The sequence below is a fragment of the Chiloscyllium plagiosum genome, unplaced genomic scaffold (genome assembly GCF_037043375.1).
Source record: "Chiloscyllium plagiosum isolate Xiang-an unplaced genomic scaffold, Cpla_swu_hap1 HiC_scaffold_1, whole genome shotgun sequence".
Taxonomy (NCBI): Eukaryota; Metazoa; Chordata; class Chondrichthyes; order Orectolobiformes; family Hemiscylliidae; genus Chiloscyllium; species Chiloscyllium plagiosum.
In genome coordinates, this window is record NW_028270139.1 from 142618386 (window position 1) to 142638522 (window position 20137).

Consider the following 20137-nt stretch of genomic DNA (forward strand, 5'->3'; position numbering starts at 1 on the left):
CAGTCCTCCGTTTTCCCACTTATCTTTGCTATGTTATACTTTTTCTCTTTTGACTTTATATGTTTCTTAACTTCCCTCGTCAGCCACGGCCACCCCTGCCTCCTCATAGGGTCTTTCTTCCTTTTTGGAATGAACTGATCCTGCATCTTCTGCATTATACACAGAAATATCTGCCATTGTTCCTCCACTATCATCCCTGCTAAGGTATTGCACCATTGAACTTTGGCCAGCTCCTCCCTCATAGCTCCATAGTTCCCTTTATTCAACTGAAATATTGTCACTTCCGATTGTACCCTCTCCCTTTCAAATTGCAGATTGAAGCTTATTGTATTATGGTCACTACCTCCTAATGGCTCCTTCACTTCGAGGTCCCTGATCAATTCTGGTTCGTTGAACAATACCAGATCCAGAATTGCCTTCCCCCTGGTAGGCTCCAGCACCAGCTGTTCTAAGAATCCATCTCAGAGGCACTCCACAAAGTCTCTTTCTTGAGGTCCAATACCATCCTGATTCTCCCAGTCTACCTGCATGTTGAAATCCCCCATAACAACTGCAGTAACATATTTTCAACAGGCCAATTTCAGCTCCTTTTTCAACTTACACCCTACATCCATACTACTGTTTGGGGCCTGTAGATAACTCCCAAGAGGGTCTTTCTAACCTTAGAATTTCTCAGCTCTATCCATACTGACTCTACATCCCCTGATTCTAGGTGATGTAGAGTCAGTATGGATAGAGCTGAGAAATTCTAAGGGTAGAAAGACCCTCTTGGGAGTTATCTACAGGCCCCCAAACAGTAGTATGGATGTTCAACACAGGACTCGACAGTGGTGAGGTGGGCCCAGCGGTGAAGAGATGGCGTCTCAAGAGTGCTGACTCTTACATTGATGGGTCCAGCGCAGGCACCAGTGATGGAGGACTCTCTTTTAGTTATATCTTTTTACCTCTTTTATTCTTAAACTATTCAACATGGCACTGAATCGTGGTGATACTTGAAGCTTTTCACTGTATTTTACTGTATTATTCATTTAAAATGCAAATGACAATAAATAAATCAATAATTCATTCACTCCCCAACATGTGCCACAGAAAATTGCACAGATAATGCCTGACATCTAAGATGTACTGGACAGGAAATGCATGCCTACGGGCGGCACGGTGGCTCAGTGGTTAGCACCTCTGCCTCACAGCGCCAGAGACCCGAGTTCAATTCCCGCCTCAGGTGACGGTCTGTGTGGAGTTTGCATATTCTCCCCGTGTCTGTGTGGGTTTCCTCCGGGTGCTCCGGTTTCCTCTCACAGTCCAAAGATGTGTAGGTTGGGTGGATTGGCCGCCTCATTCCTGAAGACGGGCTCTTGCCCGAAACGTCGATTCTCCTGCTCCTTGGATGCTGCCTGACCTGCTGCGCTTTTCCAGCAACACAGTTTCAGCTCATGCTAAATTGCCCGTAGTGTTAGGTGCATTAGTCAGAGGGAAATGGGTCTGAGTGGGTTACTCTTCGTAGCGTCGGTATGGACTTGTTGGGCCGAAGGGCCTGTTTCCACACTGAAGGGCATCTAATCATAAGGGGTTTTACAGAGATAAAATTTCTTTATGAACATTCATTTCCTGATCAGCTCACTATATTTGCATATGTTTTGATATAGCATCCATCTATTGTGTGATTGTATTTAACCAGAAAACACTTAAAACTATAATCACACTGTTTATTAAAAGTTAAACAAGTCTGAATGGCCCCAGAATTTACAAGTTACCATAACACATCAGAATTATAAAGCAGTTTTACAAAGCAAAGAGTAAATGTATAAAGACAGTTAAAACATCATTAAGATGTCAACAATGTATTTCATAACTCAGGTTAGAGCTGATTGGAGAATTACAGTACCAATCAAGAACTCACAGAGATGACTAACAACATCTGAACAATATTGATTTACCAGGGAGAAAAATAATTGAATCTTCAAACACATTTATTAACAACCATATATTTTTATTCTCAGAAGTGCTTGAGCAAATTAAAACCGTGATCAAGCATCAAAGTTCCCAAAGTTCAAAATTTATATCAAATTCCCAAAATAGATTCATCCCAAAGTTTTTCTTCTTCAGTTCTTGTGTCAATTTCCTTCTTTTTCTTTTGCTTTTTATGTTTTAGTTTCATTTCCTCTTTTTCTTGATTAAGTTCCTTTTTTTCCTTTTTATGTTTTACCTTTTCTTCTCTGCTCAGTACAAGCTCCTCTCGATCCCTTTGCTCTGCTTTGTGCTTTGACTGATCTTTAACTTGTTCCAGACACAGCTCCTCAGGGCTTTCTACCCTGCAGCTCAGAAGCTCACTTTCTCTTTTAGTTTCCATCTCCTTATTTCTTTTATCCCTTCTGTGTTTCTTCATCCCCCTAATCTTGTCTTTTTTGGAAGAGTCTGCACTGTCATCAGAGGGTATGGGTTTACATTCGTCGAGTGATTCTAAGCTGGATGAACCTTGGATATTTTCTGGATGGGTTGGCATCAGAGAAGGTAGCATTTCCGTGTGACAATCTATATGCAAGTCACTATTTTGTTCGCACCTGTCCCTCAGATAGTCATTTTGCATCGCGGGCAAAAGCTTAGCTCCAATTTTCATGTATGTTGGGAAAGTGTGTTCATCTGGGAGACCACCTGCGTTGGCTGTAGACAAACCTTCAAATGGGTATTCAGGAGAATGGGGCGGGCTGTCTGAAGGCAAGGTCACAGTCTCTTCTTCCTGATTGTCCTCAAACTTTCTAAAGGACACCTTTGGTACAAGACCCCTTGCTTTCTGAACTTTAATGAAGTCATCGAGTTCATCCTGGAATGAGTCGTAGATCTTTGACTTTGTATTCTTTACTAAGTTAACCACTTTATTTTCTCTGTGTATAAATAAAAACAAAATGATCAGCACTTGGTTTTAGCAGAGCACATACATTAGATTACACAGTGTTCCCAGATTACAGGCTGATCACTGTGTCACGAAAATGACTGGGATCCTTACCTTCAAGGCTGTACCATTTAAAGAGGTTAGCCAGGAGATATTAACTTGCAATATGATGGAAATTACTATGTTGAGTCATTACTTTAGAAAATGCCTGGATTTCTACAAGGAAATGCTTTTTCCATAAGTAATCTATACAAAACAATTCAATGCAAAGACGTAATCATAGAATCCCTACAATGTGGAAGCAGGCCATTTGACCCATCAGGTCCACACTGACCCTCTGAAGATCATCCCACTTAGATCCACCCTTCTACCCTATCCCTGTAACCCTGAATTTCCCATGGGTAATCCACTTAGCATGCACATCCCTGGACACTTTTGGCAATTTAGCATGGCCAATCAACCTAACCAGTCCAATGTGGGAGAAATCCCATGCAGACTTGTGAAGAATATGCAAACTCCACACAGATAGTTTCACAAGGATGAAATCAAACCTGGATCCCTGGTGCTGTGAGGCAGCAGTGCTAACCACTGAACCACCTTGTTGCCCTGTATAGAATTTAGTTGAACTACATCTTGAAGTGAATAATGAAATACTAAGTATAAAAGTATTAAAAATATGTGAATTGATTTAGATGAGAATTAAACATTAATTAAAGGCAAAATGCACACATGAAAAACGAGAAGCCAAACAGCTTGGTTCCAGGAAGATTGTTTCTCAGTTTCATTACCAGTAAACCTTCAAGCAACGCGGTATTTTTAATTCAATCTCAATCATTAAGATTACAAGTGTATTTATATCAACGCAAAACTCTTACTTCAAGTGATGCTTGTATCCTTGTAGGTGGCACTGATACTGCTCAATGGAATTGAGTGTGACATTGCAGATAGCACACGGATAGTCACCTGTTCCTACTGCAAAACATAAACTGATTATATTTCTAATCATGACTAAATCTGTGCAAAATTAAAAATGTTACCAATTTACTTACTTTCAAACCTACAAATGATTAGGAATTAAGTACGTAAATAATTATCTTTACAAACAACATTGCTTCTATCACTTAGATTCACTTTATACTACAAGTCTAGATTAGAGTAGTGCTGGAAAAGCACAGCAGGTCAGGCAGCATCCAGGGAGCAGGAAAATCGACATTTCGGGCAAAAGCTCTTCATCAGGTTCCTTTATACCACATGTGTCTACTACACATTGGAAACTTGTCGTGCACATGAATCATAGAATCCTGTGGAAGCTGGACATTTGGCCCAGCGAGTCCACACCAACCTTCTGAAGAGCATCACTCCCGGACTGTCCCATTCCTATAACGCTGCATTTCCCATCGCTAATTCACCTAGCCCTCACATCCATGGGACACTGTGGGCAAGTTAGCATGGCCAATCCACCGAACCTGCACAGTGTTGGACTGTGGGAGGAAACGGGCAGACCCAGAGGAAACCCCACAGACACAGGGAGAATGTGCGAACTCCACACAGACAGCCACCTGAGGCTGGAATCAAAACAGGGTCCCTAGTGCTGTGAGAGCGGTGCCAACTACTGAGTCACCATGTCGCCATCTTGATTGTTGGTTGGGACATGAAAACTGCTCCCTCTTAAAAACAAGGTTTATATATGTCATTGTACTGAATATATTTGGTTGTCTAGATTAATTTTTTTGTGGAGTTACATGTGTAACACACGTCACATCACTGGTTTGTGTGTCTGGGATTGCTGCATAGAACAACACTCAAGAAAACTCAATATTCAACTCCTTCATCAAGATCCAAACCTATCTAGCAAGGATTCACTATTCTATCCCAATTGCACTGGTAGGTTTTGACTTCAGCATGTACTATCTACATAGAATAAATTCACTAAGCTTACTTAGCAACATCTTCAAGCCATCTGTTCTTATCACTGAGAAGGACAAAGAAGATCACCAAGAAGAGTGAAGAGAACATCATTACTCCTCAAGTTTCAAACAATTGAGTCGGAAGTTTATTGTTGCTCCCTTATTGTCACCAGAGTGGAAATCTTGGAATTCACAATTTAACCTCATTGTGCCTCCATTGTCATCACAGAAAGCTGCATGGTTCAAGAAGGCCCAGTGTGTCAGGGTATGGCAGATGGGGTTTAATGCAGATAAGTGCGAGGTGTTGCATTTTGGTAAGACAAACCAGAGCAGCAATTACGTCAGTTAATGGCAGGGTTTTGTTGAACATTGTTTCTTGAAAGTGTGTCACAGGTAAACAGGATGGTGAAGATGGCATTTGGAACGCTTGTCTTCATCGGTCAGAGCATTTACTACAGAACTTAGGATGTTATGGTTGTACAATACATTGCTAAGGCCAAATTTGGAGTACAATTCTGGTTGTCCTGTTATAGAAAAGATGTCATTAAATTGTAAAGGGTGCAAAAAGGATTTACTAGGATGTTACTGAGACTGGAAGGTTCAAGTCATAAGAAAAGACTGGATAGGCTGGGTCTTTTGTACCTGCAGTGTAGGAGGCTGAGGGGTGACTTATAGAGGTTTATAAAATCATGAGGGACATGGATAAGGTGAATTGCCAAGATCTTTTCCCCAGGGTAGGGGAGTCCAAAATTAGAGGCATAGGTTTAAGCCAAGAAGGGACAGATTTAAAAGCGTCCTGAGGGACAATTTTTTCTCATAGGGGATTGTGGGTGTATGGAATGAGCTGCCAGAGGAAGTAGTTGAGTTGAGTACAATTCAACATTTGGATAGATACATGGATAAGAAACGTTTAGAGGGATACGGGCCAAACACAAATGGGACTAATTCAGTTTAGGAAACCTAGTTGGCATGGACAAATTGGGCCGAAGGGCCTGTTTCCGTGCCGTATGACTCTATGTCTCCATAAGTAGCAAGTGGCGTTCATGATCGTCATGAGCTAGGCCATCTCCAACAAATGAGAATCTTGACATTCAATGACTTTACCATCACTGAACACTCCACTATCAACATTCTGGGGCCACCACTGAGCAATGACTGAACTGGACAAGCAAAAGTACTGAGTATTGTATAAGAGCACGTCAGAAAACTTGCATTAAGTAACTCGCCTTAGACTCCCCTATTCAGTAGGCACATGTTAGGAGTGTAACAGAATATTCCCCACTTGCCTAGATTAGTGCATCGACAACAACACTCAAGAAACCTCACACCATCCCGAACAAATAAGCCTGTATGAATGACACCACATCCACAAATGTTCAGTCCCTCACCACCAATGCACAGTGACAACTACAGGATGCTTTGAACAAATTCACTATGGCTCCTTAACACTTCCCTCACTCACTACCAATACCACCTGGAAGGACAAGAGCCGAACATGTGTAGGAATTTCACCGCCTGCAAGTTTCCCTCAGGTGAGTACAATTACAACATCTGGATAGATATATGGATAAGAATCCTGGAATTCCTTCCCTAACAGCATTGAGGATGAACCTGTCTACCATGGACCGCTGTGTTTCAAGGTGGCAGCTGACCACCACCATTTAAAGAGAAATCAGGTATGGGTGACAAATACTAGTCTAGCCAGCAACACTCACACCGTATGAAAGTATAAAGAAAAATACCCTAGCTAGCAAAAAAGTCATCCACTGTAGATGTAAAATTGTTAGTTGAGTATAATCAACTGTTTATTCGTGAGACGGCCCCACACATGAAATGTTTGTCACCATAAAGACTCCAAATAGTTCAAATTCTTTATCTTCCTGTATTAAGACGACAATGGCTCTTTTTGACAGAGCAGTGTGAAACAATTTTCACAAGTATTGTGTTAAAAATCACACAACACCAGGTTATAGTCCAACAGGTTTAATTGGAAGCACACTAGCTTTTGGAGCGATGCTCCTTCATCAGGTGATTGTGTACACAAGTATTGTGTAGAAGTAAAGTGATCCACCTGCAATGAATTTGAAACATACTAAAATCAGGGAAAGGGGTCAAGGATGAAATTCTTTTGCAAGTCTGGGAGAAATACTTTGGATTAATAAAATGAGAACATTACACCATATGATACAGGAGTAGGCCATTCAGTCCACCTGGTCTGCTCCTCCATTTGATCAAGGTTGATATGTTTCTTAACCCCATTCTCCTGCCTTTCCCTATAACTTCTGATTCACTTACTAATTGAGAACCTATCTATCTCTGTCTTAAATCCAATCAATTACTTCGCCCTCTGCAGCCATGAGTTGCGCAGATTCAGCGCCCTCTGATGAAAGAGATTCCTCATCAGTTCTAAAGGGTTCTCCCTTCACTCTGATGCTGTGCCCTCAAGGTCCTAGTCTCATTTACTGCTGGAAACAGGTTCTCTATGTCTATTTTATTCAGGCCTCTCATTATTCTGTAAATTTCAATGAGATCTCCCTAATCTATCTAAACTCTTATGGAGTATAGACACAGAATTCTTAACCATTCCTCATATGACAATCACTTCATCCCAGGGATCATTCTTGTAAACCTCCTCCAGACTTCCTCCAAGGCCAGCACATCCTTTCTTATGTACCAGGTCCACAATATTCCAAATACAGTCTTACCAGAGTCTTTTATAGTCTCAGCAGTAGATCCCTGCTCCTGCATTCTAGCCTTCTTGACAGTAACGCTAACATTGCATTTGCCTTCCTAACCGCCAACTGAATCTGCATATTAACCTGAGATAATCCTGAACTAGGACTCCCAAGTCCCTTTGTGTTGCAGATTTCCAAAGTCTTTCCCTGTTTAGAAAACAGTCTAAGCCTCTCTTCTTTCTATCAAAGAGTATAACCTCATGCTTTCCCACACTCTATTCCATCTGCCATTTCTTTGCCCACTCTCCTACCCTGTCCAACATAGCGGAACAAACATAAAGGGAGATGAAATTAATTCAATATGCCTGACAATAGGAGATCCTCAGTGAGAGAATCAATAAGTTGCCTGAGATGGCAAAGTACTCCCTTTGAACAGGTTTTTTGAAAGATATGAAACACAAGATCAGATGAAAAACCAGTTAAGCTGTTATGGAGGTGACTGAGTTTACAGAGTTTTAAATATTCCCTACACATATAAGCTTGTGATGTATGGAAATGTACATAATGATGAATGTCATTTGGTTGGGACACAGAAAAAGTCATATTGGCCCCACAGAATCACACCAACATTGTGTGGAGGACTTCAGTCAGTCCCTATTCTAACCGTATAGCCCTGTATGATTATTTCCCTCATGCGTCATCCACAATTTCCTTTTGAAATCACTGAATTTGTTTCTGCCAGTTTTGTGGGCAGTGACCTTTCCAATCTTTGCCACTCTGTCTAAAAATGCCTTCCTCATATTCTCTCTGTACCTAGAGCCGAAAACCATAAATCTTTGCCCCCAATTCTTGTACCATCAGCTAATGAGAGTAAAAGAGAAAATGATGTAAAAGCTCAGCAGGTCTTGGAGCTTTGACAAAGGATCAGTTAGACTTGAAACGTCAGCTCTTTTCTCTCCTTACAGATGTTGCCAGACCTGCTGAGATTTTCCAGCATTTTCTCTTTTGATTTCAGATTCCAGCATCCGCAGTAATTTGCTTTTAGCTAATGAGAGTAGTTTTCTTTGTCTAAGTAATCAAAGTCTGTCATAATCTTGCAAACCTCTGACAAATCTGCTATCAACCCCCTTTGTTCCAAACAGAACGAACCAATTTTTCCAACTTAACCTTATAGCTAAAATCTCTCATCTATTCTGAACCATTCTGGTAAATCTTCTCTGCATTTCCTTGAGGACTCTCACATTCTTTTTAACATGTGCTGACCAGAAGTGGATGCAATATTTCAGCTGTGGCCTAATTGGTGCTCTATAGAAATTCAGCAAAACTTCCCTCCTTTTGTTCTCCGTGCCTCTCATCATGTAGCTCAAGGCACCACTCACTTGCTCTCTCAATAAGTCCTGCCATGCACATGAACTCTCACATCCTTCTATCTATGCACATTTGAAAAAATTGTGCCATTAAGTCTATACTGATCAGAGTCATAGAGATGCAGACCATGGAAACTTCAGTCCAATTCGTCCATGCCGACCAGATATTCTAAATTAGTCTCATTACAATACTCAGTACTGTTGCTTATCATTAAATGTATAGTCCTGCCCTAATTTGCACTACCAAATGCAGCATCTCATATTCATCTAAAGTAAACTCCATCTGACAATCTCAGCCTATTTGCCCTTCTGATCAAGGTCATAGAGTCATAGAGATGTACAGCACAGAAACAGACCCTTCGGTCCAACCCGTCCATGCCGACCAGATATCCCAACCTAAACTGTCCCACTTGCCAGCACCTGGCCCATATCTCTCCAAACCCTTCCTACTTATTTGCCCATCCAGATGCCTTTCAAATGTTGCAATTGTACAAGCCTCCACCACTTCTTCTGGCAGCTCATTCTATACACGTAACATCCTCTGTGTGAAAAAGTTGTGCCTTAGGTCTCTTTTATATTTTAGATTAGATTCTCTACAGTGTGGAAACAGGACCTTCGGCCCAACAAGTCCACACCAACCCTCCAAACACCAGACCCATTCCCCCATAACTAACACTATGGACAATTTAGCATGGCCAATTCACCTAACCTGCACATTTTTGGACTGTGGGAGGAAACTGGAGCACCCAGAGGAAACCTACGCAGACACGGGGAGAACGTGCAAACTCCACACACAGTTGCCTGAGGCAGGAATTGAAACCGGATCTCTGGTGTTGTGAGGCAGCAATGCTAACCACTGAGCCACCGTGCCGCCCATTGACAATGGATTCACAGTCATCGTTAAACTTTTAATTCCAGATTTTCTATTGAACTCAAATTCTACTATCTGCCATAATGGGATTTGAACTCAGGTTCTCATAACATTACCTGGGTCTCTGGATTAACAGTCCAGCAATAAAACCACTAGGCCATTGCCTCCACTTTGTTATATCTTTCCCCTCTCACCCTAAACCTATGCCCTCTAGTTCTGGACTCCCCAACCCCAGTAAAAAGACTTTGTCTATTTATCCTATCCATGCCCTTCATGATTTTATAAATCTCAATATGGTCACTGCTCAGCCTCCGACACTCCAGGAAAAACAGCCCCAGCCTGTTCAGCCTCTCCCTATAGCTCAAATCCTCCAATCCTGGCAACATCCTTGTAAATCGCTTCTGAACCCTTTCCGGTTTCACAACATCCTTCCCAAAGGAAGGAGACCAGAATTGCGCATAATATTCCAAAAGTGGCCAAACCAATGTCCTGTACAGCCACAACATGACCTCCCAACTCCTGTACTTAATACACTGACCAATAAAGAAAAGCATCACAAACGCCATCTTCACTATCCTATCTACCTGCGACTCTACTTTCACGGAGCTAGGAACATGCACTCCAAGGTCTTCTTTGCTCAGCAACACTCCCTCAGACCTTACCATTAAGTGTATAAGTCCTGCTACGATTTACTTTCCCGAAATGCAGCACCTCGCATTTATCTAAATTAAACTTCATCTGCCACTCCTCAACCGATTGGCCCATCTGATCAAGATCCCAATGTAATCCAAGGTAACCTTCTTCACTGTCAGTATACCTCTCGGTGTCATCTGCAAACTTACTAACTGTACCTCTTATGCTCACATCCAAATCATTTATATAAATGATGAAAAGAAAAGCAGAGGACCCAGCACCGATCCTTGTGGCACTCCACTGGTCATAGGCCTCCAGTCTTAAAAACAACCCTCCACCACCACCCTCTGTCTTCTACCTTCGAGCCAGTTCTGTATCCAAATGGCTAGTTCTCCCTGTATTCCGTGAGATCTAATCTTGCTAACCAGTCTTCCATGGGGAACCTTTTCGAACACCTTAATGAAGTCCATGTAGATCATATCAACCGCTCTGCCTTCATCAATTTTCTTTGTTAACTCTCCAAAAAACTCAATCATGAGACATGATTTCCCACGCAAAAAGCCATGTTGACTATCCCGAATCAGTCCTTGCCCTCCCAAATACATGTATATCCTGTCCCTCAAGGTTCCCTCCAACAACTTGCCCACAACCAACGTCAGGCTCACTAGTCTATATTTCCCTGGCTTGTCCTTACCATTTTTCTTAAACAGTGGCACCAAATTATCCAACCTCCAGTCTTCCAGCACCTCACTTCTGACTATCGATGATACAAGTATTTCAGCAGGGGGCCCAGCAATCACTTCCCTAGCTTCCCACAGTTCTAGGGTACATCTGATCAGGTTCTGGGTATTTATCCACTTTTATGCGTTTCATGACATCCAGCACTTCCTCTTCTGTAATATGGACTGATTGAATAAATATTAAGTTCTTGCAGTTGGAAAGTAATCTATTGCTTATCAAAGTACTTTGGGACACCTCAATAATATAAAAGGCATTCTAAAAAAAAAACTCCATAGGATATGTTACTGGCAAGGTCAGCATTTGTTATTCATCCCTAATTGAGTGGAGTGGCTTGCTAGACCACTTTAGCGAGCAGTCAACCATGTTGCTGTGGATCTGGAGTTTGTAAGCTAGACTGGGTGAGGATGGCAGATTTTTTTTCCCTGAAGGCAGTAGAGAACAGATGAGTTTTTACAAGAAATGATTATGGTTTCATAACCACCATTCCTAAGACTAACTCTCAATCCCATCAACTGGGATTCAAACTCTTGGTCCAGAGGATTAGCCTGAGCCTCTCGATTACTCGCCCAATATTGTGAAAACCACAACACTACCTCCCCGGGTTTACATCCACTATAAATGTATATTGTTATTATTATTTTCTTGCTTACTTTCATTTCCTGTTAAAAGTTCAGACTGAAACTACTGCAGAGGCACCTAACTCAGCATTACCACCCCTCCTATTCCAAACATACAAAGAAAACTAACATTTCTGTCCACAACGAAAGCACTTTTCCTCACCCTGTAACCTGCCCTTTGTACTCTGAGGTAACTCCCCACTTTCCCTGATTCTTACCTATTTTTTGTTCAAATTTATCATCCCACGCTATTAAATTCCATCTGCCACTTATCTGCTCATTCTGTGAGCCTACCTATGCCCTGTTGCAGTGTTTACATTGCACTTTTGTGTGATGTGAGCATTGCCACGAAGGCTAGCATTCATTGCTCAGTCCTAGCTGCTCTTGAGAAATGTCTTCCATTGTGTCTTTTACTGAAGGTTATCTTTATATTTAGTCAGTGGCCATTTCCATATAGATTGCAAAAGTGTACAATTTTTTGATCTACAAATTTACACCTTGACATCAAGCTATGTTTCTTTTCTTGTACTATCCAGATCACCTGATGACTTTGGTTGAGAATTTGTGAAACCAGTGAATGTAATGTTTGTTGTACGTTCACACTCTCTACTTTTTCAATTTAAAAAAAAAATGAAGTGCGGGTATCACTGACTAGGACGTAATGTATTGCCCATCCCTAATTGCCCAGAGGGTAGTTAGGAGTCAACCACACTGATGTGTTTGGAATGACATGTAGGTGAGACCAGGAAGATGTTCTTCCCTAAAATGAACCAGTTTTTAAAAAAAAAAAGACAATTGACAGTGGTTACAAATATATTTTGGAAAGAATTCAAATTTCACCATCTGCCTTGATGAGATTTAAACTCATATCCAGAACATTAACCTGGTGTTCTGGATTTCCAGTGACATCACCACTATACCACTGCCTCCCATAATGCAGTGATATTAAGGAATGCTCACCATTCTTCTCAGGAGAATCTGTCTCCTTCCCCATTTCCTCCATCAGTTGTCTCCTTAGGTCATTTTTCTTGTGCTTCTTGCCATTGTAATGTTGCTGGGCCATTAGTGGGTTGTTAAAAGAGGCACTGCATAATTTGCAGAATTTGTTGGAATCCTCCAGGTCCAAAGCTGTTGAAGGTGCCGTAGCAGCTTCTTGAGCAACCTCTGCCTCGCCCTTTTCCAGTTGCTCACTCTGCATAGACGTTTCCTCTGAAGGTGAACTTGCCACATTTGTGGTCACTGTGATTGAACTCAGCACTGAAATTCAAAAAATGGCTGTAATGATTCAAGATAGCTTTCAAATATTACACTTCATATTACCATTTTTGAGAAGTTGAACACCTTCTACTGGAGGAAAGCAAATACACTTATATCCGTAATGTTGTACAGCTAACAGATCATACTTATGTCCTAGAATCTGGGTCCATATAAAGGTGTAAATTATACACCATTTGATCAAATTTCAAATTTTCAATCTAAAAAAAATCAATAATATTCTTAAATAAGGTTGTTCCAATGAGAATGAACATATAAATTAGAAGGAGGCCCTTCAGCCCCTTGAATCTGTTCCACCATTCAATAAGATTGTGACTGATCTGTTTGTGCAGAACTAGACCATAGCAATCTATCCAAGTTAAGCCTTAAAAATTATTTTATAATAAAACCTATCCATTACACAATGCAAGGATTATGTCTTAAACTACTTACATGACAGGAATTATGAGAGTACAGTATTAGAGAGAATAACTGCATTCTGAAAAATGGCAGTTTTGTTAATGTATGTGGTAGGGGAAAGCTTGGAAATGTTAATGAAAGAAAAGGACTTAATGTGCAATATTGCATAAACAGGAGGTTAGGAGCTAAAACTACTGCACATGGGATGGGGGAATATACCAGTATGAATTAAGAATTGGCTGGAATAGAATAGACACACAACAAAGGATACTCAGAATGGCAGGGTGGTATTTAGTGGGATACAGCAATGGTCATTGCTGGGTCCATAGCTGTTCACAATCTTTTTAATTGATCTGCATACAGGATCACATATTTTATTGATGAATATTGCACTTTTTATAGATTTGCTGATGACATGACAAACTGGGTGGGATTGTAGGTGGTGGGGAGAGTTCAAAGAGGGTTCAAGAGGATTTGGACAGGCTAAGTAAATGGACTAAAACATGGAAAATAGAATATAATGTAAATATGTTTCAACTCATTCATTTTGGCAGAAAACACAGAAAGGTAGAGTATTGCTTAAATGGTGAGCATTTAGGATGTGCAGATGTCCAAAAAGACCAGGATGTCCTTGTCCATGAGTCACTAGCAAGTAGCACGCAGATGCAGTTATTAATTTGAAAGTCAAACAGTACGTTGGCATTTATTTCAAGGGAATTTGAGAACAAAGATATCTTGCTGCAATTGCATACAGCCTTGACCTTAGCTGGAATATGGTGTACAGTTTGGACCCCTTATCTAAGGAAGGATATTCTTGCCATAGAGGGAGTGCAATCGAGTTTCACCAGATTAATCCCTAGCATGGTTGGAAGGTCTTATGAGGAGAGACTGAAGAAATTGGTTTGTGTTCTCTACAGTTTCAAATAATGAAAGACGACCTCATAGAAACGTACAAAATTCTTACAGGTTATGACTTGGTGAGTGTAGATAGTGTATTTCCCCTGGCTAATGATTCTAGAATCAGGAGACATTTTATGGGAAAGTCCGTTGCGTGTGAATCCGTGAATCAAACTGGAGTTGGAGTCAATAGTTGAAGCCAATTGTAATGGTTCTTGTACCACAAGATATCAACTTGTCAGAGACCAGGAAATACTCTGACAAAATTAGACATTGAGCATGACAAAGAAAACGGAATCTTCAGAATGAGCTCACTCCTACCAGTCTGTGGCTGTGTAACACACGGCTGCTCTCCGACAAGCTGTTTCAGCCGCTTTGCATGGATCTTGCCTTGGTAATGGGACTGAGCCACTATGGGGGATGTGAAAACCATATTGCACAAGATGCAAAATTTATTCTTGTCCACTTCTCCTGTCCCAGCATCCTGCAATCAAGCATCAGACACAATCTCAGTAAACACACTGACTGTCGATTTATTTGGCTATAAGTCTGCAGTTTGAACACCTACAGTACAGCAACTTTTTTATATTAAAAAAAGGTAAGTACATAAGTAACACCTCAACATTTCTCAAAGTGTTTCACATGGAATGAACACAGCAAAGACTGAAATAAGACAATGTGGCATCCACTTTTCTCACAACCAGCAAAAGGATGAATGATGAGTTGATGATGGTGCAGAGAAGGCTGTCATGAAGACAGCAGACTTCGGCAATTTTTTCAATATCAAAAGATTAAAAACAGGATATCAAAACCACACCTGAAAAGTCAGATAACAGCAAATTACCAGTCATAAAACATCTTGGTAACAGCACATTAAAAGGAAACTATCCATAAATATTTTTGATTAGTTATTAATTTTTGATTAGTTATTAATATACTACAACATCACCTTTTATCATGAGCACATTATGGCACATGATATCAAGAAACAGCTCTGGGCCTGGCAACAGTCCAGCCACAGTATCAACAACCTGTGCTCCAGAACTTGCCACACCCCGAGCCAAACTACTCTAGTACAGCTCGGAGAAACTGAGGAGTGCAGATGCTGGGGAATCAAAGTTGAAGAGTGTGGCACTGGAAAAGGTCAGGCAGCATCCGAGGAACAGGAGCGTCGCCGTTTCAGGCATAAGCCCTTCACCAGGAATGAGGCTGTGGTAAAGTTACAAACTGTCATCTACTCAATAATATGGATAATTGCCCAGATCTGTCCTGCACACAAAAAGCATAATAAATCCAATCCGGCGAATAACCGCCTCTTCAGTCTACTCTCAATTATCAGTAAAGTAATGGATGGTGTCATTAACAGTGCTATCAAGCAGCACCTGCTCAGCAATAACCTGCTCAGTGACACCTGGTTTGGGTTCCATCAGGGTCACTCAGCTCCTGACCTCATCACAGCCTTGGTTCAAACATGCCTTGGTTCAGACAGTGAGAATCTTTTTCCTCGTATGGAGTCAGCTATTACAAGGGGGCATAGCTTTAAATTAAGGGGGGGTAGGTATAGGACAGATGTTAGGGGTAGGTTCTTTACTCAGCGAGTCGTGAGTTCATGGAATGCCCTGCCAGTAGCAGTGGTGGACTCTCCCTCATTATGGGCATTTAAGCGGGCATTGGATAGGCATATGGAGGATAGTGGGCTAGTGTAGGTTAGGTGGGCTTGGATCGGCGCAACATCGAGGGCCGAAGGGCCTGTACTGCGCTGTATTCTTCTATGTTCTATGTACAAAAGACAAACTGCAGAGGTGAGGAAAGAGTAACAGCCCTTGATATCCAAGCCACATTTGCCTGTGTGGGGCATCAAGAAGCCCTTCCAAAACTGGAATCACAGTAAAACTCTCTGCTTGATGGAGTTATACCTGGAACAAAGGGTCAGTTGTGGTTGTTGGAGGTCAGTCTTATCAACTCCAGGACACCTCTGCAGGAGTTCCTCAGGGTCGTGTCCTGGGTGCAACCATCTTCAGCTGCTTCAAAAATGACCTTCTCTCTATCATGAGGTCAGAAGTGAGATGTTTGCTGATGACTGTGCAATGCTCAGCACCATTTGTGACAGATACTGAAAATCAGCAAGACCTGGACTATATTCAGGATTGAGCTGACAATTGACAAATAACATTAATGCATACAAGTGCCAGGAAATGATCATCTCCAATAAGAGGGAATCTAACCATCGCACCTTGACTTTGAATGGCATCATCGTCACTCATTATCAACATTCTGGGGATGACCATTTACCAAAACCTCCACTGGACTGACCATACAAATACTGTGGCAACAAGAACAATTCAGAAACTAGGAAGCCTACAGTGAGTAACTCACCACCTGACCACCCCCCCCACTCCTCCCACCCACCCACCCCGGCATAAGTCAGGAGTGTGCTGGAATACTTGCCTGGATGCATCGGCTTCAAAAACACTCAAGAAGCTTGACATCATCCAAGTCAAAATAACCCAACTAATTAGCACCACATCCACAGGATTCCACTCCTTCCATCACCGATGCTCAGAAGCAGCAGTATCTATACAGTACCTTCCAAACCCATGACCACTTCCATTTAGAAGGATAAGGGCAGTGGATACATGGGAACACCACCACCTACAACTTCCCCTCCAAGCCACTCGCCATTTTGCTACTCCTTCATTTCACTGCAACAAAACCCTGGAATTCCCTCCCTAATACACCTACATCAAATGGATTAGAGAGGTTCAAGGCGGTAGCTCTCCACCACCTTCTCAAGGGCAACTAAGGTCAGGCAATAAATGATGACCAGCCAGCAAAGCTCATGTCCATGAGAACTTTAAATAAAAGCTGGTGGTTTACCTAGCTTTAGGTAGAAAGAGGAATAGGGTATTACAGAATTAGATTATGTTCTCCTTAATCCTGTGGTTTTAAACAATATCATTTTTAATTTCTTTATTAAAGGTCTTAAAACCTTGAAAACTTGTGTGATCTTTTAAATTGGTCACTGAAATTCAAATATCTTTTTGATCACAAAACCCTAGTTGCACTTGGAAAGGTAGTGGTGAACCATTTTATCAAACTGTTTTGGACTTTGTGGTGAAGGTCCACTCACAGTGCTGCAAGGAGTATGTTTCAGAAGCTTGACCCAGCTATGATGGAGAAACAGTAACATATTCCCACGTCCTACTTGAAGGCAGTGCTATTCCCATGCACCTACAACTCTTACAGTCTGGGATGCTGGAGGTTCTAGTTTTGTGGGGTGCAACCTTGGTGATAATCTTGGACACGGTACATTAAAAGTGCACCAATCTGAAGGAACTGAATGTATGACATGGGGAAGGCTTTTTAAAAATAGTTTTTCTTTCATAGTATATGGGCATTGCTCATAAAATTTGATACCCAGCCCCAATTGTCCTACATCTAAATTACTTCCAAGACCATTTCAGATGGCAGTTCAGAGTCACTAATAGTGGATCTGGAGTCAAATGTAAGTTCAGACCAGGTAAGATTTGCCAATTTCCTTCCCTAAAGGGGCATTTGTAAACTAAATGGAATTTTATGACAATCATGACAGTTCCATGGCACCATTACTCGTGCCCCATTAAGTTGCACCATTACATTCAGCATTTTGTAACTACATGACTTTCAACTTCAATTGAATTTAAATTTTATCAGCATCCAGGTGGGATCTACATCTGTATCTAGCCCCTGGATACTAATTCAGTTGCATTACTACAATTATACTGCTTCCCCCAAACTCTAATCAAACCGGATGCTTTGTCCTGGACGGTGTCAAGTTTCTTGAGTGCTGTTGGAGCTGCACTGATCCAGGCAAGTGCAGAGAATACCATCACACTCCTGATTTCAATGGTGAACAGGCATTTGGGAGTCAAAAAGTGAGTCACTCACCTATTTTTGTAGCTCAATACTTGGTTCAGTTGAGCTTCTGGGCAATGTTGAATTTAGGATTATGATGAATGGAGAATTTTGCAATGATAATGCATTTGGACATCAAGGGGAGATTGATACTTTCTCACTTGTTGGAGACTGTCATTGTCTGACACTGTGTATGTGGTGTGACTGTTATTTTCCACTTATCAAACTAAACCTGAGTATCGTCCAGGTCTTGCTGCATGTTGATGCAGTCAGTTTCAGTAGCTGCAGACTTGAAAATGGAACTTAACACTACATAGTCAGTGAACATTCTTCTGACAATATGACGGTGGGATAGGTGTTACTAAAACAGCTCAAGATTATTGGGTTGAGGACACCGTCCTCAGGAATTCCTAAAAAAGGTTTGGACACTGAGATAATTAGCCTCCGACATCCACTATCATCATGCTTTGGACTTGGCATGACTGCGGGAGCCTGCCTAGTCCTTGATGCCTCAGGAGGTTTGAATGTCGACTGCAGAGTTTCAAACATCATCTGACCATAAGGGTAAAAAGGCCTTTGGAGAGCCTCAGTAGCTGCTGCTTGCAGGTGGATAACCCTGTCACACACATGTTCAGGCTTTGAGAAACATCCTAGAGCATGAACATTCAGGCAAACTGACATGATAGTCAGGGCTCACCTCCCATTAGGGTCTTAAAAGCCATCCAAAGGAAATGGTTCAGAACAGGACACACAATTTCAAAATAAAGGGCAAGCCATTTCGGACGGAGATGAGGAGGAATCCCTTCACTCAGGGGGTACTGACGTCTTGGTATTCTTGATCCCAGAACACTGTGGTAGCTCAGTCATTAAGTATGTTTAAGACAGAGAGTGATTGCATTTTGACCAGAGAAGAAGACAAGGTTCCAATGGGGACCTTTCAAATACATTATAACTGTTCACTATTACTATAAATACTTGTCCATCTCCACTGCAAACTGAATTGAGAAACATCTTCATCAATGTGAAAATACCCACCTGGAAGCCAACAGCTACATTCTCTGTTTTGATTTTTTTTGATGGTGTTCCTTCTTCTTTATGCATTTGAAAGTAAGAGCGCACCTTGTTGGCGTGTTTTTTGCTCTTTAAAACAAAAACAAGTACAGGGAGTGTGTTTAACACTATTTTCAATTATTGTTAAACAGAAAGAAGCATTCATGAGTTAAGTGGCAATGGTGAGGTGGATTAGAAGTGAGAAGTTAAGGTTAGAAGGCAACCTTAGGACAATATGTGATCTTACACTGGTACGCAGGTCAACCAGCTTACAAACTCAAAACAAACACTGGGAAATCTTATTGCCAAATCATGTTCAAAATCACAAAAGTTCATGTTTTCTGCTGGTTCATTTTGCTCAGAGCAGGCTCATTCCACAAAACTAGTCAAGCCCTCACATCAAATTTGTGAGATAACATCTAATGCACTTAGAGTCATAGAGGTGCAGAGCACAGTAACAGACCCATTGGTCCAACTTGTCCATGCCAACCAGATATCCTCAATCAATCTAGTCCCAATTGCCATGTATTTCCCTCATATCTTCCATATTTGAGGAAAGACATTCTGGCTATTGAGGGAGTGCAACATAGGTTCACGAGGTCAATTCCTGGAATAGCGGGACTACCTTACACTGAAAGACTGGAGAGACTGGGCTTGTATACCCTTGAGTTTAGAAGACTGAGAGTGGATCTGATTGAGACATATAAGATTACTAAAGGATTGGACACTCTGGAGGCAGGAAACATGTTTCCGCTGATGGGTGAGTGCTGAACCAGAGGATACAGCTTAAAAATATGGGGTAGACCATTGAGGACAGAGATGAGGAGAAGCTTCTTCACCCAGAGAGTGGTGGCTGTGTGGAACGCTCTGCCCCAGAGGGCAGTGGAGGCCCAGTCTCTGGATTCATTTAAGAAAGAGTTG

General features: G+C 41.5%; 1 protein-coding gene across 3 annotated transcripts in view; it reads right to left on the reverse strand.

Moving 5' to 3' along the window:
* Positions 1 to 1690: 1690 nt before the first annotated feature.
* LOC122556465 (zinc finger matrin-type protein 1-like) overlaps positions 1691 to 20137 on the reverse strand; it is a 105431-nt gene continuing 86984 nt past the window's right edge. For all 3 annotated transcript variants that reach the window (XM_043703171.2, XM_043703344.2, XM_087991346.1), the window contains 5 exons: positions 19202 to 19306; positions 14594 to 14756; positions 12662 to 12958; positions 3766 to 3862; positions 1691 to 2882 (listed from right to left, as the gene is read on the reverse strand). In XM_043703171.2, coding sequence (XP_043559106.2) covers positions 2063 to 2882; positions 3766 to 3862; positions 12662 to 12958; positions 14594 to 14756; positions 19202 to 19306 — 1482 coding nt within the window. In that variant the 3' untranslated portion in view covers positions 1691 to 2062. The remainder of the gene's footprint in view (positions 2883 to 3765; positions 3863 to 12661; positions 12959 to 14593; positions 14757 to 19201; positions 19307 to 20137) is intronic.